Genomic DNA, 23,265 nt, shown 5'->3' with positions numbered 1-23,265 from the left:
TGGCTAGCATTGGTTATTCTTCACCATGTGGGAACTTCTGTATCTCAGGATGCAGAGTTGAAGCTACTTAGGAAGTTTGCTTATATAATTTTGCTCAGTTTCCTGACAGAAAGAGGCCTCCTCTCATTGCTTCCTATTTCACAAAAATTTAGAGCATCTCTTTGGCCAGTCTTGGCAGGGGAAGGTTTTTTTTTTTTTCCATATATGCAAAAATTTTTATTGTCAACCAACCATCAGAGGGGATCAGGGGAAATGGTTTGAATTTATGATCCAACTATTTGGACATTTCTGGGCTAGAAAATGTCACTCAAGACATATGTATATAGCCTTTGTACACTTTTATATGTTAGCAACATTAGGTCTGACCACACATGCTGGTTTATTAACTCTCTCCTTTTGTTCCCCATTTCATCTCCTACCATCTCAGCCCCCATTTCTCCCTTTGAGCTACTTTATTTTTATGTATAAGGTTTTCAATGTTTATTTACTTAGAGACAGACAGACAGACAGACAAACAGACATAGCATGAGTGAGGGAGGGGTAGAGAGAGAGGAAGACACACAAGCTGATGCACGCTCCAGGCTCTGAGCTGTCAGCACAGAGCCCGACTTGGGACTTGAGCCCACGAACCGCAAGATCATGACCTGAGCTGAAGTCGGATGCTTAACCAACTGAGCCACCCCGGTTACCCAGTAATGATATTTTAGAAATTGAAATCAAATTTTAATAAAGCCATTCAACTGGTTATGAAATTGATATACTTTGTAATCTGGTTAAAACATTTAAGTTGATCATATTTTCCATGATACCTGTGATTTTGTGGGATATCTGTGATTTTTTTTTTACTTGAATAGTTTATTTCTCCTTTATCTTAATTTTTTTCCTTATTAAGTAGTAGTTTTAGGAGCATCTGACTCCCATAGCCTTTGTATGTTTCCGTGAGATCCGTAATGTAATTTACTGAAGAACAGTAAAATCACCTAGATTAGTTGGCAGTTAGTGACAAAATTTTGGCATGCAGTTTCTTATATTCTTTCTCATCTACTTTTTAAAGTTCCCTGTACTCTGACCTGTGAAATTGTTAGATGTTTTCAACTAAAGTTGCTTATGCAACGTGGAAGTGACAGAAAGAAGGGGGAATAAACGGAGTGGAGGAGAGAAAAAGATAAGGAAAAAGTATTTAGAATACTCAGCTCCTCCTAGCACCTTGTACAGAACACTTCTCTGTATTTTTACTTGCCTCATAGTTCATCTGCTTTTCTTTACTTTTCAGAGTCTTCACTTAGTTGTGTTTTTTGTTGTTGTATTTTGCCTGAAGTTTTTACTTTAATAGATTTGGGGAAGAAAGAGAGAGAGACAGACAGACAGACAGACAGACTGTAGATGGTTTATGGCACTATCGTACGCTGAAACTTTGACTTTTTTTTAAACCTTCATGTGTTTTTAAAGCATGAGGGAAAATGTCTTTCTCTTTTGCTATATAAAGCTAATGGCTTTCACTTTTTTTTTTTTTCACTTACAGCTAAGAACTCGTTTTGAATACTTACTGCTTCCTAATTTTGCTTTGCCTCCATTAAGGAAACATTTGGAACTGTATTGATAGTTGTTTTGAATCTTGGAGATGAGGTTTCTTAACTTTTTTCTTTCTGCATTATTAGTTATCTGTAGCAAGCTAGAATGTATATGATTTCTAAACGAAATAAATTTTACATGTTTGAAACAAAAGCTGATGTGTTACCCCACAGAGAATTTTGAACAGGAACCAACCCACTTGCTACTCCTGGCTTCTTGTTCTTCTGTTGGGACATGTTAGCAGGAAAGAACAGAATGAAAAGTACTCTTTGTCACAATATTTTCTGTAAAAATAACACTTTCAAAAGAACGTTTTGTGCCTGGCAGTATAAAACTTGGTATGTAACAAACATGAGCACCTTGCCTCACAGATATGTAAAGACCCTGTCCCTCTGGGGCTACTGAATTCCTCTCTCATAGTATTTTCCCCAATATCTGCATTTCCTTTAATTAATTTCTACTTTGTCCTCTTGGAACTTGTTCATAAGGTGTTTTTTTGTTTGTTCGTTTGTTTTTGTATTTGGTTTTTCTTAAATGCAATCATCAGGCCTTGGCTTCTCTGGGTATGCAGTTTGAGGGGTGTTTTGGTTTTGGTTTTGGTTTGCATATTGCTGGGCGGATGCTTGTCCAGAAAGTATTATAAGTTGGTTTGTGGAGGGCATTGCCTTGGGAAGTTTATCTCACTGCCCTGTCTGTACTTGTTTGACGCTGTTCCTTTGCTTCTAACTTTATTATTAATTCAAAAATTTATAAAGCCATATGTGAGCAGCTGTTCACTGTTTTCATTAAGACCGAATAAGAAAGAAAGGACCAAGCTATTATCAGGAGTGATTTAGGTTAGATTGTAGGAATAATTTTCTGGCAGTTATGATATAGTGTAACTTATTAAAAAGAGTCATAGAATTTTTTTATTTTTTTACAGAGCATAAAATAGTATTTGTTGAAAGATGAGAAGAGTTGAAAGATGAAATACTGTCTGAAGGTGGGATAGTGAACCAGCTAGTCTTTGAATTCCTATTCTAGTTTTAGGATTTTATGATTTCACGCTGGTATTTATTCTTCTCTGACAGACTAACTTTTCCCATGACTTTCTGTACTTTAAGATTGTTCTGTGCAATAGTAAGCTCTCTGAGCTGATTTGTATTCATGTTTTAATTGATAGCTGTAGAAAGATTCATCATTTTGGTGCTAAATTAAAATGCAAAACTTGTTTACCTTTAGTTTAAGAAATGTAATTATCAGACATGAAAGAATAGAAAAGTTATGGTAATTAAATATTGTTCATGAAACTACAAATGTAATTACCTAATTGTCTTGTATCTTTTGTCACTGGTCCTTCAAAATATAACTGTTCATTGTACTCATCTTTTAGACATTTAAATAAACTAATACCTAGTATTTATTTAATTACTTAAAGTATCCCAGGCAAAGTGCAATTAATATAAACTATACTGTTTAATTCTCACAGTAAAACTAAAAGCTTAGGTATTATTATCCTCCATGTTCTAGATGAGAAAGTTTAGAGGGATCAGGTAAATTGCCCAAAGTCATACAGTAACTGGAAGATCTATAACATCAAAAAAATGTATGCAGTTAAAAAAAAAAAAGAAAGAGCAGAGAGAGAGAGGGGGAGAGAGCAATCCCAAACTGTCAGCATGGAGCCCAACATGGAGCTCAAACTCAGGAACCTAAGATTGTGGCCTGAGCCAGGCACTCCTGGAGTAATTTATTTTTAATCTCTTAGTTACATGGTTTAAGCCTGAGAGCAGGGATTTTGTAGATCAGCACCTGGTATAGTACTGAGTATGGAGTAGGCACTTAGTCATTTTATGAATGGTTGACAGTGGCATGGAAAGGTGGCCAACCTCATTGTTCCCAGCTCAAGTTGCTCCAGTTGGTAAGGGACAGTAGGAAACTGCTTTAGACTTAGCTGTATTTAGTTGTCTGTGTGTGATTGACCACAGTAGTGCTGTTTTAAATCCATTTGTTATGTTGCTTTTCTTTTCATCCATTTGCTATTATTTTCACATTCTAACACCTTAACATGTCTTACAGATACGTACAATTTCCAAACGTCTGTCCTCACCATCTCACATATTTGAGAACTGTAAAACTATTTTGTTTTTTTTTTTTCAGTAGTTTTTGAATTACTTGCTGTGAAGGCAGCTATTTTATGGTTTTTTTTTTTAGTTTATTTATTTCGAGAGAGCATGAGTGGAGGACAGGCAGAGAGAGAGAGAGAAAGTGAACGAATCCCAAGAGAGAGAGAGAGAGAGAGAGAGAGAGAGAGAGAGAGAGAGAATATCAAGCAGGCTCTGTGCTGTCAGTACAGAGCTCAATGTGGAACTCAGCCTCACAAATGATGAGGTTTTGTTTTTGTTTTTATGTAACCGAAATCAGGAGTCACATACTTAACTGAGTGGGCCACTAGGCACCCCTCAGCTGTTTTATGTATTTAGACAAAGACTCTGTCTTTTAGGATACTTATTTCTCTTTCTAGAGTACACAATTTTGAGGACGTTTTCTCACTCATCTTTGTGTCCTTATAGTTCCTAAAACAGGTTCAGCCCATAGAGGACATCTCTTAGTTAATTGAATTTATTTCACTCATAAATTCCAGCCACAGTATAATAATTGGAAAGTAATTCCTTAATTTCCAAACATGTTCCTTTTTCTCTTTCAGTGTAACTTTCAGTTATTTAGTTGCTCAAGTTTCAATCATGGATGTTACCCTTGATTCCATTTTCTTTTTTACCATCCCTCTCCACATCTAATTAGTTTTCAAGATGCCTTGATTTGCCTTATTTAATATAATTCACTATGGTTAGTAAAGCTTTAATCTTCCCTCTAGTTAGCCCCACTGCTACTACCTTAGTGTAGATAATCACCTTCTCTTATCTGAATTACTATAGAAGTTCCTCCTTCACCCTCACCCTCCAAGTTCTAATCCCCCTTCTCTCTACCTTGTGACCACAGTTTTCCTCCAGAAATCTGATCGTGTCATTTTCCTGATTAACTTGTTTTCCGTCTCTCTCAGGATAAGGTCTCAACTTCTGGATGCCTTGTAAGTCTTCAAGGTCTGATGGCTTCCTGTGTTGCTAACCTTTGTTTCTGCTCCTTTCTTGGCTCTCTAAATTCTGGCCATACTAAATTACTTTTAGTTTCCATAATGTATGATGCTTTTTTTTTTGTCTCTCTTCTCTCATGGCCCCTACTGTTATTTTCAATTGGTTCAGCTGCCTAGCTCCTGTGTGTTCATCAGATCCCACTCATATATCATTTCTAAAAGTTTTTTTTGAGCATGCATTTAAAGTCTGTGACTATAGCATATACCATGCTATATAGTAACTGCCTAATTATGAAAATATGCCCTTTGAAGGAAGTTTTCCATCAGGTCAGAAATTCTGTATAGACAGAACTATTTTGTCCCCAGCAACCAACATATTGTGAAATAGGCATTTAGTCAGTATTGGTTAGATTGATATTTCTGTAGATGACCTTGCCTGATGTTTTCCTGAGAGGCTACAGACCTTCTGATATAACTCCCTCAACTTCCTGCTTTCCCACCAGTCTTAACGTTTTATCTTTAACCTTCTTTTCTACCACTGCTTGGCAAGTTAATATACTTAAATAAAAAGTGGGAAATATAAATGCCGTAGGGGTAGAGGAGTATTCTCTTTCAGGAAGTTTAGCGGTGAAAAAGAAGGTGATAGCACATTAGGTAGAAACAATATCCAAGTTGCTTTGAAGGATAGGAAGAGACAGAGTATTTGTAGGCTGAGGAAAGAATATAGTGAAGAATACAATCAAGGCAGGATTAGAGAAAAGAGAGCTGATGATGCAAGAGCTCTCTCACAGGAGGGAGGTGAGGACAGGGTTGTTTCACTTTTCTTCTTCTTACAGCCTCAGGGCAAGGACCCACTACTCTGTATTGTCCACTAGGTCTATGCAATGGCATCAGTGTTTTGGCCTCTGACATGCCAGGGAACACTCAGTTTTCTGATAAAAAGCACCTTAATTTCTCTTGAGGGACAAGCCCTCTCCAACTCCTGGTCCAGCTGGCACTGTTTGCTAATATCTCTGGTTCTTAACGAAAGAGATTATCTTTTACTACATGGATTTCTTTGTGTTTATATTGGTGATTTCCATGTGTGGTTCATGGAGGTACTTAATATCTGATATTAAGTTCTTTAAAAAAAAACTCTTTTCAAGACTCTTTAAAAGACTGATTAAAAACCAAACACACACAAATGTATTGAAAACCAAATTTTATCATACTGAAGGTTTATCAGTTTTGTATTGCTAGGTTATTTTGTTTCATACAGATCTGAGAAAAATGTTCCCCCCTAGGCATTTATGGGCATAAAATGGAATTAAAAAAAAATGTCATTGAGAGGCACCTGGGTAGCTCAGTCAGTTAAGCATCCGACTTCAGCTCAGGTCATGATCTCACAGTTCGTGGGTTTGAGCACCGTGTTGGGCTCTGTGCTGACAGCTAGCTCAGAGCCTGGAGCCTGCTTCCGATCTGTATCTCCCTCTCTCTCTGACCCTCCCCTGCTGACGCTGCCTCTCTCTGTCTCTCAAAAATAAAAAACATTTAAAAAAATTTTAAAAAGTCATTGATTAGGAAGATAAAGTTCTATATTAACTTTTAAGAAATTTTATCTGTATTATCTATACTTATTTAAATTAGCTTAAGTCAGTATTGTGTTGTAATGCTACATTAAATAAAACTCAAACATGCCCCAAGACATGGAAACATCTGCTCCTCATGGAACATGTTCACAGTGAGCTCTTCTCATTGTATAGTTACAATAAATGCACAGTAACAATTGAATGGGCATCACATAGGATCACAACAATAATACACTGTCATTTTAATTTTTATTAGATTAAGGAGTTGCTTCTCTTTTACATTTCTGGCAGTTATTATAAATATAGATTTTATGCATTATATATAACATACATATACTGTCAACATGTGCATACATATGTGTTTGTATTTTATATGTGTTACTTATATTCCACATAAAAGACATAAAAACAAAAACTACTGATTTAATTAAACCACTTAATTTAGTAACCTTGTTGCTAAATCTACTTACCACTGCTTCTTTAATACTCTCTGATTTCTGATCTATTTAGTTTTTGATGGTTGTTGACTACCCTCCTTAAATCTCTTTTTCCATAATGCTTATTTCTACCCTTCAGGGTGTGATAACTATGCTGCACTTTTTCCTTTTAATCCAGTAGTCTTACTTTTTAAAATTAATCCCAAGAAAGAAATTTAGAAAGGAATAATTAAATCTGATCTGAGGATTATGGTTCATAATATAGCAATCTCCTAGTTCTGTGGACAAAAATCAAAAACAAAAACAAAGTCCTGTTCCTCCCAAATCCATGCAAGTTCATAAAGAAAAAGTAACCTTTTCCTGATATTAACAAACAACTCTTTTTTGGCTTCATTTTCTGACTTTTTCTTGTTTCTTTTCCTCTTGCCTCATAAATGCAGGTGATGCCAAGCAATCTGCCTTTCATGCACATCTCCTCATGATTGGCAATTTTAATTGATCACATGGTTTCTATTATTGGTATGTAGATCTCTCTGAAATCTAAAATTCCAGTCCTAATCTCTCTCCAGAACTTCATTTGGGATGCTTACATTCCATCTGCTCCTTTTTTGTCTCTTGAATAGCCTGTCCTTTGTTTCAATTCTTTATAATATCTAGAAATAAAAAATACATTTTCCCTCCTAAAAAATTATTTTTCATTTGTATTCTATTAACCCATCTTGAAATCTTTAGGTTTAAATTGTCCCTTTTTCTTACTCTACCCTCAACACCATTGGCTGTGGACCTTCAGTATCACTCTGGTATGTCTTTATCCTCTGCATGTGGATATCCTAGTTTAAAATTGTTTTTTTGTTTTTTTGTTAAGAATGTTTATGATAGGTCCTTAATGATCTCCCTGTGTTCTCTCTCCTCTCTCTCTACATGAATCTTATTAGAGAAGTCTTGCTGAAGCACAGGTTAGACCATATCACTTTCCAGATTAAAATCTTCAAAGACTTCTTATTAGAAGAAAGAGGTTTTTGAACTCCATCATCTAGTCTTCAGGGCTCCCCACTATTTGGTTTCAGCTTACTTTTTGTATTTTATTTTACTCTCTCAAATCGTTCTTCTCTTATTCCCTCATCCTTTCATCCGAGCCTCTTGTAATTTTTGGCTTCTGCCTGACCATTTCCCTGTTTTCACATTTCCAGATTCCATCTGTGCTTCAGAAGTTGGCTTGCGGATCTGCATTCCAGCTGGAAGTAACCTTTGCTTCCTGGGAACTCCCAAAAGCTTTTTCTGTGTCTTTATTATTGTGCTTAGCATCATTGTACATTTCCATTGTACTCTGATTATTTATGTACACGTTACTAGCAGTTTTTAAGTTCTTTAAATTTTGTATTCATATCTTATTCTCCTATTTCCTGTGTATATTATCTGATATGTGGTTCTTATTGGATATTTATTAAGTAAATAAAATGTAGAGAATTGTCTTATTTTGGAGGGGTCCTTCTTTGTTGAGAAAAAGGAACAAAACTTCGAGTATACTTCATTAATAAATCAAAGACAGGAAAAAAACAGTGTGTTCCATAAGGACTTACAGAAATATTTTTGGAAGTAATACATAAAGCAAATAAATTTGCTAAAAAGATATATAGGATGAGACCTTGGATCCCTAATTCATACCATTTTCAGACATATGAAACCTAATTAAAAAAATTATTTTAAATAGGTTCTAGAAGCTAGCAGAGTTTTTGTTATTTGTTTTTATTTATTCAGAGAGAAACAGAGTAAGCAGGGGAGGGGCAAAGCTAGAGGGGGACAGAGGATCTGAAGGGACTTTGTGCTGACAATAGTGACTCAGACTCACAAATCGTGAGATCATGACCTGACCTGAGTCAGATGCTTAATCAAATGAGCCACTCAGGTGCCCTGAACTTAATTTTTAAAGCTATCTAAATAGAAAATAGACTTAACAGTATGCTCAGTCATTTAACAATTATTTATACAAGCAGAAACATTTTTCTTTAGAATTTTTATAATACACAGCTTCCATTTTATGTACTCTAATTTACCTCTTGATAGAATTTTTAAAGGGTCTTGTTTCTAGAGTCTTAAGTGGTTCTATTCCCCCCTTGCACTTTTTATTGATTGATATTTATTTATTTATTTATTTATTTATTTAGGTCCTTTGTCTTCACAAAACTTACATTTAGAAAATGCTCTTTTTGGCAGGTCTCCTGGTCAGATATAGGAGGACTGGAAAATATCAAACTGAAATTGAAACAGGCTGTGGAATGGCCTTTGAAACATCCAGAGTCTTTCATTCGAATGGGCATTCAACCACCTAAAGGAGTTCTTCTGTATGGGCCACCTGGATGCTCTAAAACAATGATTGCAAAGGCTTTAGCCAATGAGAGTGGCCTTAATTTCCTAGCTATAAAGGTAAGGTGTTAAATTTTTAAATTACTACTTTCTTTTCCAGCCCCACTAATACCAATCTTCTGATTCTAGTCCTTAGAAAAATATGAAAAGACATCTTGATTAGTAGATTGTTTTTTAGTTGATGGTAATATAATATAGAATTATTCTGTGATTCTCAGTATCTCTTATATCTATGTGTAATAGAAACCAGTCTTGTTTAGGTTCTACATTTTTTAATTGTGTTCATCTCTTTTGCATAACCAGGACTTAATTATAAATGTGGCTGTGAATTTAATATTTGCATATGTAGAATTTTAAAAGAATTCAGATACTTTATATGGTAAAACTAAATTCCTTAAAAAATGCTCTTCCAGTCAGGGAGTATCTGTACAATGTTTATTTCTGATATATCCATACATACATTATATGTTCATTGCTCTACCCTCTTACTTGGGATAGATAATCTTACTTGACATGTAGTTTTACATTTACTTTAGGGCCAGATACCAGATATTAATTTTTTTATTAACTTTTATATAATGTCATATATCCAGTTAGGAATATATATAAAACCTTAAGTCCTTTTCTAGAATGGACTTTATCACAAAAATATGTACTTTAGTCTGTTAAATATCAAAATAATTTCATAAGAAGCACATGATAAAAGGCTCTGTTTTGCTAGTACAGGGAATTTTTTTCATAACAAAATATGTTTCCTATCTTAGAACATTGAACTCCGTGGCAGTTTCAGAACATAAAATTTATTTCAGAATAGAGTCAGTTTTTTACTTAAGTATTTTTGGAATAACATTTAGATATGTTTAGGTTATTTGCTTTTTAAGAATCAATATCAGTACAATCACTAGTATTTGCATATTTTTGATTGTCTTTTTTTGTGGAAGATACTGGATACTGAAGATATGGGGAGGGAAAGATTTACACTCTGATCAGTTATACTGAATCATAACGACAGTTTTAAAGTTTGCAGGTTTAAATGTTAGAATAATGAGTGATTTTGAAATTTCAAGGACCTCTTGATTTCTCTTTGGTTTCTGTCCTCTCTCATGGTAATGAACACAGCCATTTTACTGGCATTTTTTACTTGTTTTACTATCATCTCCATTTTTCTGTGTCTACCTAGTTGTATATTCCACAATTGTATATTCATAATCTTTGAATTTTTTCTGGATATCTGAAACTTATTTGATGAGGCCTTCACTCACAGTTATTTACACTTGAATCTCAGAAGAGGAATTCATGTATTTTCCTACAAACTCATATCATGTGATCTAGGATAACTGTTCCACAGTGAGAAAGTGATAAAGATTATTTGAAAGGTTTATCTTGGACACTGATCATGTAAAATAACCATGAATATGTTAACTTATATGAGTTTTTTCATTAAACTCATGTCCGTTTTTCTTCTAGGTCACAAACACAAAAGATAAGTAATGTTAAGAAGTTTTCTTATTCAACTGAGTTCATACTTAGAGAATATTATATATCCTACGTACTAATTTTTATATAACTTTTTTTGAGAAAGAGTATGTGCATGAGTAGGGGAGGGGCAGAGTGAGAAGGATTGAGAAAATCTTAAGCAGGCTTCATGCCAAGTGTGGAGATCATGAGCTGAGCCAAAATCAAGAGTCAGACACTCAACTGACTGAACCACCAGGCGCCCCTACCATGGACTTTTATTCAATACACAATTTAGTATAACTTGCCAATATTATTCAGTTTTGAATCTGGGTGGAGAATATATTTAATGAACAATGAATGTTCATCTTACTATTTTTAAGTTTTCTTACTTGTTTAAAACTTTACAAAAGAAAAAGTTGGGCACATGAAAAAATTATTTGTTTTTCTTGACATTTTCATTGGTCTTTTCATCTTGGTCTGATTATTGCTTGTGAGAAGAGTTTAAAGTAGCTATATCATACAGCTTATGTATGCAGAAATGAAGTCAAAGAAGTTGGTAACTTATATTCTAATCTTAGTAGTTTCACTCTTCTATGAGGAAAGTTGACTTTTGGTGACAACATATATGTTTCTTTTCAAGGAATTTAAGTGTTAAAATTAAACTCAAGCATTTGAAATAACAAGTCTTACACATTTTGAAAATGATCAGAAAAATGTAGATAGACAAATTTTCTAGCCAATTGGAAAATACAGGTATCTTACATTTATTGAAGGAGAAACTCCCTAACATTTTTTTAATAATTGTAATTAGCTTTAATCCCAAATTTAAGCTTTAACATTTAAAGACTTTAAACATTTCTTTCTCTGAGTTTATGAAAGAACCCCTTAGGTTCTTCTGTATATCTTTTCTAAACAGTGATTAAAGATGTAAACTCTAGGGGCACCTGGGTGGCTCAGTCGGTTAAGCCTCCGGCTTTGGCTCAGGTCAGATATCGCGTTCGTGGGTTCGAGCCCCGCGTCGGGCTCTGTGCTGACAGCTAGCTCAGAGCCTGGAGCCTGCTTCAGATTCTGTGTCTCCTTCTCTCTCTGCCCCTCCCCCTCTCATGCTCTGTCTCTCTCTGTATCAAAAATAAATAAAACATTAAAAAAAAAAGTTAAAAAAAAAAGATGTAAACTCTACTCAGAGTTAAGACTTCACCTTGGCTTCTGTGGACTCTTAATATCCTTTGGCATCTGTATGTGTTCTTGTGTAGACTGTAGCACTTGACATGTGCTCAAGTTTAGTTTGTCATCTGGGTCAATTATATCAAAATATTTTCCAGTTGAAATTTCCTCTCTGCTTCTCTTTTGGTTTTGTCTGGAGTGCTGTAATAGATTAATTACCCTTGTGTAGTTGGGCTGCTTTACTTTATGAAGAACTGTTACTGATTCTGGAAGAAGGGTGGTTAGGCCTCTGACAGGAATTTTCAGCAAGTCCTTTATTAGCTGTTTTTGGTGAGTATAAGAATGTAATGAGCTTAGTGTAGGCTTGACTTTTTGGGATAAATTTTCTTCTGATATTTGTCTCAGGGAGTAATTGTACAAAATACATCGCATTTTCAGGAAACTCTGTATTTTATTCAAAGGATGCACAATTCAAAGTACTTAACTATTCTTTATGTAACTTGATCCCCTACTATTCTATTATCAGAGGTACAAAGTAATCAGTTTGGTAAGTTCCAAATTTATCTTTCAGCTTTTGTTTTTAAATTCTGTGGGCTAGTTTAGAAATCATAGAGTTTCCATTTTGCGGAGACTGTGTGGAAGACTGCATAGATACACCTCTTTTATATACTGAATGCTGTAAGATTAGTTTCTAGAATTATAAATAAGTGTAATAATGTTTAAGAAAGTGAAATGACTTTTCCAAGGTCAGAGTTTTAGTGATGATACTGGAATTCGACCTCAGGATTTTCTGACTGCAGAGTCTAAACTGTGAGCCAGAGTGTTATATAACCTTCCATTTTCCTTTTTTTAAAAATTTAGTGTTTAGTGTTTTTTTCATTAATTACATCATGTTATTGGCAAAGGTAATTCAGGCAGTATCTATAGGATAGGTTCATAAAGTGTAACGATGTTTCTGGGACATAATTCAGAAACATTTGTTCCTTCAGGACAAAGAAAATTGAGGAAAAATAACATAGCTTTGGAGTAGAAGTGGTTAAATTAATATGAAAGAGTAATTACTACCAGAGAAACAGAAACCTGATGAATAAAATAGATCGATAGAGCATGTGACTCTTAATTTTAGGATCGTGAGTTTGAGCCCCACATTGAAATAGAAGTATATGAAAAGAGACTAGTCGTTGAATAATGTGGAGTTTGAAATTTACATATTACTATGTAATTTGTGCTCTTAAAATTGTGTTACAATGAAAAAGAACACTAAGTTAGGACTCAGCTAGCTTTGATTTGATTCCTAACCCTTGCACTTTTTAGTTCTGTAGCTTGAAATAAGTTCTCTTGGTCTCAGTTGTTTGTTTTCTGTATCGGCTCATTGAGAGGATTAGTATATTAAGAAGTAAGTGAAAAAGTTTTGGGGGGCATAACTACTCAATTTCTTATGTGCAGGCTGCAGATAGTTACGACTTCCTGTCAGAGGCTTCTGTATAGAAAGGGAGTAGGAGGAAAGTTCCTTCATAGTGGAGAGACCTGACAAACCGTACCTCAGCCAGATGATCAGGGTAAACATCTTCAGTGATTAGTCTTGTTGATAGTATGTGCCCTTGTGTGATGTGGTAAGAATGGCACTTTATTTCTGTGGTCTTTCTCCCAAACACTCATAATCTATGTCTGAGAAAAACAGGCAAAACCAAAGTGAAAGATCTATAAATATCTGATCACTACTCCTAAAACTGTCAAGGCCATCAAAAATAAGGAAAGTATAAGAAACTCACACAGAGAGGAGGCCAAGGATACTTGATAGCTAACTATAATGTAATGGTGGTTTTCTAGATTAGATCCTAGAGCAGAAAAAGGACATTAGATAAAAACTCAGGAAATCTGAATAAACTATGGACTTTAGTGAATCATTATTGATATATTATTATTAATTGGTTATAACAAAGGTACTATACTAATATATGGTATTAATAATAGGAGAAGCTAAATATGCAGTGGGGGATTAGGGGTAGTATATCTAGGAACTCAGTACTATCTTAATTCTTCTGTAAATCCTAAACTTTACCAGAAAGTTCTGTTAATTAAATAATGAGTTTTATGGTCAGATCACAGATCCAGACCTATTACAGACATTTAATGAATATAACTGAAGTTAAAAAGATTGGCTCATAGTTCTGTACTACCTTGTACAGAAAGAGTGGAATGTATGGAAGGAGAAAAAGTATGGCGGAGATTGCCAGTTCCTAGGAAAAGGGCTTTGGGGGAGACCTTTCCTATTCATCGCCCCCTGTTCATAGTGATAATGGAAAGCTGCTGGGAAAATAAAGCCCCGAGAGGAAATTGGCTGGGGAATCTGGATTTGGGGATTCCCTGAATTTGCCTGTTTCACTGCAGTTCTCAGTTGAAGTCTATAAAGGAGTGTGTTGGTTCTGGCCCCAGACCCAGACCCCAACATTATAAAGAATACTTTCTTTGAATGTTTGGGTTATTTTTCCTTTCACCTTAGATACAGCTTCTAATTTAGAGTCTCACCAGGAGCCATGTCCATATTCATGCCTTGTGGACCCTAACTTCTTTATTCTCCTTCTATAGGTTTATTTGGGCTCATCTAGAGTCTGATACCTTTTGAGATTCTGTTTAATTTCCTTTAGGGTTTTTTTTTTTAACTTTAATAATTCCCTCTACTTTTTTCCAAATAGTGTTGCTTTATATGTCCCATATGCTTAAATTGGCAGTTATTTGCATCATTACTAAATAAAGATATATACTTAGTTTTTATCACTGTTTGAATGGCTACTAGGGAATAATTAGTGTTAGTTAGGTATTAGGACAAATAGAATAATGTGCTATTGTCAATATAACAAAATTATGCAGAAGTTAGATTGGATTTACTTAAATTTGGCGTTATTTGTATGCTATATAAGCTGACATGTTAAAGTTGAAGCATCATATGTTAAAACTGCATCTTAATAAATTTTGGGCTTGTATCAGTCAATAAAACTGCTATATAAAAAAGCTGTCTTGACATGAAGATATTGTATAACATTTGGCTAAAAGCAAAAAATTACAATTATAATATGAACTTTAATAACAAAACTTTTAGCATTTTGAATCTAAGAAGACTTAGATTTAAAAAGAGAAAAATGTACTCAGACTTCTAAGAAGTTTACTTAATAGAAAATTTTATTATTGGGTTGGTTTAATTTTTTATTAAATTGGATTCCAGCTGAGAGGAATTAGTCATTTTTTCCTTTTTTAATTCTCTTTTGAATGAAATATTGAAATATTATAATTTCGTGTCTATAACATTTAAAAAATTGTTTGTAAATGTTTTACACACACAGTTGTGTAATTTAGATTATTAAGCTACTTCGGTGTGTTCTGTGTTCTGTCTTTCTGTACAAAGATAAACAAAGATGCAGTAGATGGGCTCCTTGCTGTCTGTCAACTCATAATTCGGTAAGAGAGATATTGGACTCAACAAGTGATATAATGAAATGGGTAATATTTAGAATCTTGGTGATTAATTTCATGTGAGAAGTGAGAAAGAAAGAGAGAAGTCAAAGCTGATTAAATTTTTTACTTTCAGTGACTAGCAGATGGAAATATTCAAGTTAGCACATGAGGAAGAGAAGCAGATTAGAGGTGGGAGAGCAGACACCAGACTGGGAATTAGACACAGGGAGTTGGAAGTGCCGATAGAACAGTATGGCACATATGTCCAAAAGGCCAATGTAAGTATGGGTTTGTAGCTCAAGAGAAAGGTCATTTTTAGAGATGAAAGCAGCATGGAAGGTGAGACTCAGTTTTGCAATTCTGCATTTATTAAGGAGATGGAGAATGACTAGAGGGGTCAGCAGTCATACAAAGGGTTTTTGTGAGCGTGTGTACCCTCACACTTCACAGCTGGATGAATTGTAGTCAGCATAGTGCTGCTGTGCAAATTCGGAAGTGTGTTATTTTTGTTTCCTGAATAAATAAATTGTGGGAAGAGTTTGTGTTGTCCTTTTTTGAGAGGAACAGCTTGAATTCTGTTCCCTTGTCTGGTAGCCCCTCTTCCTTTTCAGGGTTTTTACTTGCCCAAGGCGTTTCTTGCGTAGTACTTGACGCCTGTTTTCAAACCCTTTGAAGTGCTTTCCCAAAATGGCCTTCTCTATGTGCTGATGCTGTACTTTTTATTAATTTTCAAGATCCTTTACTCATATTACATATATGTAATTCTATCTCATGTGAGTTTGGGTTTTTATGAGCATATTCCATAACATTTAACCATAGTTAACACTTAGGTTAAACTTGCCTTCCCTAGACATTTTAGAACTTATAAAAGCTTGGTTTGAATTGTAATAGCCAAAAGCAACAGGCAGGTGTCAGACACATTTAAAAAGCCCTAGGGAAGACTGGAAAAAACCCAGTACTGATTAAGGGGGCAAAATTGCAAGAGCATGAGGTATTAATATTATATTTGAGTTTGTGGCTTATGGTATAAAATCATGAAACAGTAAAAGGTAAGTCAGATTTTGTTTTCAATGGATTAATGGCTAGACAAATATCTTCACAGGTATTTATGTTATATTTGTTTAGTAAACTTGACCACTTGAAATCTTAATCATGGAAACATGAAAACGTGGCTCCAAAATAAGCTTATTTATGGTACTTTTTTATTTTTGGTCGTTTTTCTTGATTATGAGTGAAGCAAATTGTCTAGGCAGGTGAAATGTGGCGTCATTAATATACCACAGTTATTTGGCAAGTAAAATTGGAAAGGAAATTACCTTATCTAGTCCCATCAACCCTATCCATATATGGACTTGTGTATTACGTTATTCAGGAGTTACAAAAAAACTTATGAGCACATGTGGGACTCAGACCATGCTATACATACCTCACCCTCTATGTATTGATGTAAATGTTCTGTTGTTTATAATTATATCAGTAAAATTCTTATTTCCAAATAACCCATGTTAGCAGCTATTTATTGAGAATTACACTTTGCACTTGCCGCTTGTTCTGCTTCCACAAATACCTTTGAATTTGAATTGCTGGTACCATGTACAATCTTAAGGGCATGTTTCCTTTTTTTTAAATTCTTTTAGTTTTAAAAGGGCTTAGAGGGGCACTGGGGTGGCTCAGTTGATTGAGCGTCTCACTTCCGCTCAGGTCATGATTTTATGGTTCATGGTACATGTGTGTATGTGTGTGTGTGTGTTTAATCACTTAAAATTGTGTGCTTCCTGCTTCCTGGTCTCAGAGTTGGGTCTGGGCCTCAAGGAAGTAAATCTCGCTGCTGTCCGCACTCTCTGTGGCTGTGTTCTGCCCCGTGGAAGCTTCCCGCTTGGCCGCCAGGAGTCTCTTTCTGGCCTCCTGATGCTACTTGTCCCCAACATCAGAGGCTTTGTCGCGACTCACTGCTGGCTTGGATTTAGTAGTGTCTTTGGAACTGGGGTGGGTGGTTTCTTCTCTTTCTTCTTCTTCTCTGGCTCTTGAGCTGACAGCTTGGAGCCTGGAGTGTGCTTCCAATTCTGTGTCTTCCTCTCTCTGCCCTCCTCTTCTCACTCGCTCTCACTCTCTCTCAAAAATAAATCAATAAAAAATAAATAAAAGGGTTTGGAGAAAACAGAGGACATTATAGTTTTTAGAGAGAATAGACTGGGAACCAAAATCCTGCATTTTTATTATCATTTCTGCATTTAACTTTTTCTAGGGCTTTTGACATTTCCTTCAGCTTCTTTGTGCTTTTGTTTTCCTCAGGTTTTAAGTGAAGTAAATTACGCTAAATGACTCTTAAAGCCTTTCCACTAACAACATTCTGAGTAGTTCTCACAATGCTTATATTACAATCTGTATCAAGCATTTAGCAAGATTAATGAAATTAGTTAACAGTAGTTGCTACTTTATTCTGATTTTAAGAAATGGATATATATTTCGCTTCAAATGGAAAAGAAGTATAGCATCATAGCTTATGATTCCTTAAGTTTTCTGTTAGAATAAAATGTATATGTCTTTGAAGCTGAATTTAATCTTTTCCAAGATTATATAGTGTTTTTTGGCAGTTTGAACTCTAAGCTCAAAATAGTCCTTCCATGGTTGTGATATTACCTTGACTTTATAGAATTCTAGACCCATGTAACATATGAGTGCAGCTACTGGGTTGCATTTTACAGGCCAGTCATCTAGGTAAGATTCATCAGTGTGTTATTCTATGCAAAATCATATGTTCTGTAGGGGACCTACAGAAGTCTTTTTATTACTGCTATGACTTGTTAGTAATACGTGAATTATTCCAACTCCTGTTTTCTTTATAGTGCAAAATTCTTAGATTATATTTTCAAATCTGGTTGTTGTTGTTTTTCCTTATCTCTTTTGTTTTTTAGAAAAAAATAAACGTTGTTTCTTATTCATAAGTTTCCTGTAGCTTACCTGTATGTAGTTGAGGAATGCCCCTTTACTTAATCGTTGAGGTCATATGCCATATGTCCACATATTCAACATAATATCAAGTCTGTTTGCCTGAACCTCAGATATTTAAAACATTAATCTTTCCGTTATCAGTAGCAGGTTATTGATATTGTATTCTTAGAGGTCATAGTCTTTTACTTTTCAACCCTGATATTCAGGTCATCTTTTTTAGAACCATAATCTAGGGAGAACAGTAATCATTTTTCCAGATTCTCTGGCTGCTTTCCTTCAGTTAAACCAGATAATTAGAAAGCAGCATATATGCATTGTATATATTTCCTGAATTTAAAGACACATCTTCACTGGATTACTATTTTATGTCATGCTCTTGACTTTTATGGAGAGTTGCTATAAGAACAATAAAAATAATACAGACATGATAATAATTACATTAAAAACAACATTCACACCAGCAATTTCCTTTCTGATTATAATCAAGCCACACTTGCCTAATTAGTTACCCTAAATGAAGTAACATTCTGCATAAAAAGTACTCACCCTTTCCTCACTCTGTCTGCTCTAAGTCTCCTCCCCTAAAAGACCCACTTTCCTAATTATCTAAAGGATACAGGAGCTGATTCATAAAGGCTTATGTACCCCAAAGTTTATAGCAGTGCTATCAACAATAGCCAAATACTGAAAAGATCCCAAATGTCTATCAAATGATGAATAGATTAAGAAGATGTGATATTTATAAACAATGGAATACTACTTAGCAATGAAGAAGAATGAAATCTTGCCATTTTCAGCAATGTAGATGGATCTGGAGGGCATTATGTTAAGTGAAATAAGTAAATAAGTCAGTCAGAGAAAGACAGGTATCATGTTTCATTCATATGTAGAATTTGAGAAAATTAGCAGATGATCGTAGGAGAAGGAAAGGAAAAATAAAATAAAAAATATAATATATATAATAAATATATATTAATATAATATATATATAATAAAAAATAAAAACAGAGAGGGAGGCAAACTATAAGAGACTCTTAAATACAGAGAATAAACTGAGGGTTGATGGTGGGGTGGGGATTAGGAGGGGCAAGGAAAATGAGAGCTGAGCATTAAGGAGGTCACTTGTTGGGATGAGCACTGGCTGTTATATGTAAATGATGAATCATGGGAATCTACTCCTGAAGCCAAAATTACATACACTGTATACACTGTATGTTAGCTAATTTGACAGTAAATTATTAAAACAAAATATAATTAAAAAATAAAAATCTGCCAAGAAATAAATAAAGTTTGTATTTTTGAGTAGACTTTGCTTCTTGTTTTATTGTTCACTTTCTTAACTCTTTGTCTACAGTCTCCTTTGGGTAAAGGTGTAATTTATATTGTAAATGAATAGCACTTGCTCTATTTATTTGACTTTGTATATTATGAATGGGCAGACATTGTTTTGCACTGAAGTGCAGGACTAAAATGATCACGTGAGGTGAAACCAGGCAAAACTGATCAATGGAGAATATTACACCTGTTACAAGACCTTTAAAAATTTGGCAAAACATTAAGAACTTTCTTACTCTTGGTTATAAATATATAAGGCAGTGTATTTGGGCTGTATAACAGCAGCTTTCTTGCTGGTCTCCCTGCTTCCAGAGTGTCTTAGTCTAGCCATTTATTTATACATTTAGAGTCTCAGTTTATGAGGACACTGCAGTTTATTTACCCATTTTGTTTTTAGTTTTTTTAATGTTTTTTATGTATTTTTGAGAGACAGAGACAGACAGTGCAAGCAGGGGAGAGTCAGAGAGAGAGGGAGACACAGAATCTGAAGCAGGCTCTAGGCTCTGAGCCAGCTGTCAGCACAGAGCCCGACATGGGGTTTGAACCCACAAACCATGAGATCTTGACCTGAGCTGAAGCTGGTTGCTTAACTGACTGAGCCCCCCAAGCGCCCCTATTTATCCATGTTTTATATTGAAAAAAAACTGGCGTACAATGGGGCCAACTAATCTTCGACAAAACAGGAAAGAGTTTCCAATGGAAGAAAGATGGTCTCTAGCAAATGTTGCTGAGAGAATTGGACAACAACATGCAGAAGAATGAAACTGGACCTCTTTCTTACACTGAACACAAAAATAAATTCAAAAGGCATGAAAGACCTAAATGCGAGACAGAAAACCATCAGAATCCTACAGGAGAAAACAGACAGCAACCTCTTTGACTTTAGCTGTAGCAGCTTCTTACTTAACATGTCTCCTAAGGCAAGGGAAATAAAAACAAAAACAATTGAGACCTCATCAAGGTAAAGCCTTCTGCACAGCAAAGGAAACAGTCAACAAAACTAAAAGGCAACCTATGGAATGGAAGAAGATAGTTGCAAATAACATATAAGATAAAGGGTTAGTATCCAAAATCTATAAAGAACTTACTAAACTCAACACTCGAAAAACAATCCAGTGAAGAAATGGGCAGAAGACATAAATAGACACTTTTCTAAAAAAGACATCCAGATGGCCTACAGACACAGAAAAAGATGCTCAACATCGCTCATCATCAGGGAAATACAAATCAAAACCCCACTGAGATACCATCTCACATGAGTCAGAGCGGCTAAAATTAACTCAGGAAACAACAGATGTTGGCGAGGATGTGGAGAAAGGGGAACTCTCTTGCACTGTTGGTGAGAATGCAAACTGGTGCAGCCACTCTGGAAAACAGTGTAGAGTTTCTTCAAAAATTTTAAAATAGAATTACCCTACAACCCAGCAATTGCCCTACTAGGAATTTATTGAAAAGATACAGGGGTGCTGATTCGAGGGGGCACATGCACCTCAATGTTTATAGCAGTGCTATCAACAACAGCCAAATTATGGAAAGAGCCCAAGTGCTCATCAACTGATGAATGGATTAAGAAGATGTGGTACATATACACACAATGGAGTACTACTAGGCAATGAAAAAGACTGAAGTTCTTTTGGATGGAGCTACAGGGTGTTATGCTAAATGAAATAAGTCAGAGAAAGACATTGCATGATTTCACTCATGTGGAATGTGAGAAACTTAACATGATCATGGGGGGAGGGAAGGAAAAATAAATTAGAAACAGGGAGGCAAATCATAAGAGACTCTTAAATGCAGAGAACAAACAGGGTTGATGGGAGTGGGGAAAATGGGAGATGGGCATTGAGGAGGGCACTTGTTGGGATGAGCACTGGGTATTATATGTGAGTGATGAATCACTGGAATCTACTGAAGCTAAGACTACACCGTGTGTTAGCTAATGTGAGAATAAAACAAAATCGGCATGTGATATTATACTAATTTCAAGTAAGTGTACAGGACATTGTTTCAACAGTTCTATACATTGCTTACTGCTCATTATAATAAGTGTAAGTTACCATCTGTTACCATACATTATTGCAATACTGACTATTCCCTATGTCATGCTTTTTGTCTCTATGACTATTTATTTTATAACTTTATTTTATACCTATTTATGTATTTCACCCATTTTTATATTAATAAATTTCAGGTTTAGGGTTTTTTTTCTTTTGGCTCTAAAAAGTACTTCTTTAATATTTTTGTATGTATCTCCTTGGGTATATGCACAAGGATTTCTCTAGGGTATATATACCGAGAGGTTATTGTCATTGAGCATGAACATCTTAAACATTAGATATTTTGAAACTGCTTTCCTTTAAGTATCATTTTTTTCCCTTAGTGTTTTGGTCAGTTTCCCTAATATTGTGAAGTCTAAGTTTTTTACTCAGCAGTCATGTCATTGATATTTTTGATCTTGTGAACAGAAATGAACTATCTCAAATTGTGTGAGATTAACCTAGATCAGAGGTCAGCAAGTCACACAGCCTTTGGGCCAAATCCAGCCTGCAGCTTGTTTTAATCTAGCCCTCTAGTTAAGTATAAATTTTATATTTTTAATGAGATGTTAAAAGAAAAAAGAAAAAACATGTGACACAGGTCGTATGTGATCCTAGAGCCTAAAATATTTATTGTCTGGGTCTTTATATTTTGTCTTTCTTAATTCTACAACACTTGAGAAAATGACTTCAAGTGTATTTACTTCACTGATGGATATAAATGTAAATTTTGTGTTCCTATCACATAGTCTAACCTGTATATAAAAACAAGCTTATAAAATCATTTGGTATTAAGTTGTTGCTATTTCTTCAAAGTCTTTTAAAACATGATGACATTTTGCTTCAGCATAACCAATATTTCTTTGTCTTTATTGATGTTAAATCTATTCTTAGCTACATTATTTAGGAAATTAAGATAATTAAATCATCAGTGTTGAGACTAGAGTCATGAAGTCTCTCAGTACTATTTTTGAGGAAATAAGCTTAGAAACAATTTCATTGTGTAAACATGATTGCTTGGAGACAGTTTAAGTACCAATGTATAAATGATTGGTATGCTAATTATAAAACTTAAGTCATCAAAAGCACTGTCCCAAGTGAGTTTTCTTAATAACGTGTTTGCTTACAGATGTGTTCCCTGGTTGTTGGGAGATTTAAGTCTGAGATATAGAAGTATGTGTTAGATGATATTTTTATAATATGTGATACTTATGCTTTTAAGAAATATGTCCCTAATTAGTGTCAAATACTGATTTTTTTAGATTATGTATAATCTATTACTCTGAAATAATTTTGAAAAGATTTTTTTAAAGAAAAGAGGAAAACAGACATAAGTAGAGGAGAGGTTTTTTTGTTTTTTATGGAAACTCAGTTAACTTTGTTAATGTTATATAAAATTTACTAATGCATCATCCTGGATTAATAAAAAATAACCAGGTAGAAAGATAGGATTTCGGTATTGATACTATCGAATAACTCACCTGAACCCATATCCTTGGGGCAGCTGGATTTTGTCAGCTGGACATTGGGATACTCTTCCTATTCTTATTCTTATCCTTGAGTATCCACCCTGACCCCCACATGCTCTAATGTACTAAGTTGTTACCATACTCTCATATTTCAGTATTTTTGAAGCACCCATTATGGAGATAAGTATACAAACACAGTATTAATATGCCTGTTTCATCAGGCATATTTATAATTTGAAAGACTTTTTTACACTCATAATTTTTGTTCAAATGTCCCTTCTCCTTTCTTCTTTTGGATTAGTTGAGAGTATTTTGTTATCCTTTCATATCTCCCCTATTTTCTTAAACTTCTTTGTTTTACTTTTAAAAAAATACTTGCTCTAGGTTAAT

The 23,265-nt window shown here is 34.7% G+C and overlaps 1 protein-coding gene across 8 annotated transcripts in view; it reads left to right on the top strand.

The window, feature by feature from the left end:
- SPATA5 (spermatogenesis associated 5) overlaps nucleotides 1-23,265 on the top strand; it is a 325,548-nt gene that overhangs the window by 62,382 nt on the left and 239,901 nt on the right. For all 8 annotated transcript variants that reach the window (XM_029941225.1, XM_029941230.1, XM_029941224.1 and 5 more), the window contains exon 11: nucleotides 8,859-9,068. In XM_029941225.1, the coding sequence (XP_029797085.1) occupies nucleotides 8,859-9,068 (210 nt within the window). The remainder of the gene's footprint in view (nucleotides 1-8,858; nucleotides 9,069-23,265) is intronic.

This window comes from Suricata suricatta, chromosome 1 (genome assembly GCF_006229205.1).
Source record: "Suricata suricatta isolate VVHF042 chromosome 1, meerkat_22Aug2017_6uvM2_HiC, whole genome shotgun sequence".
Lineage (NCBI taxonomy): Eukaryota > Metazoa > Chordata > Mammalia > Carnivora > Herpestidae > Suricata > Suricata suricatta.
Note: the sequence above shows the minus strand (reverse complement) of the source record. Positions and strands in the feature narration are given on the sequence as shown.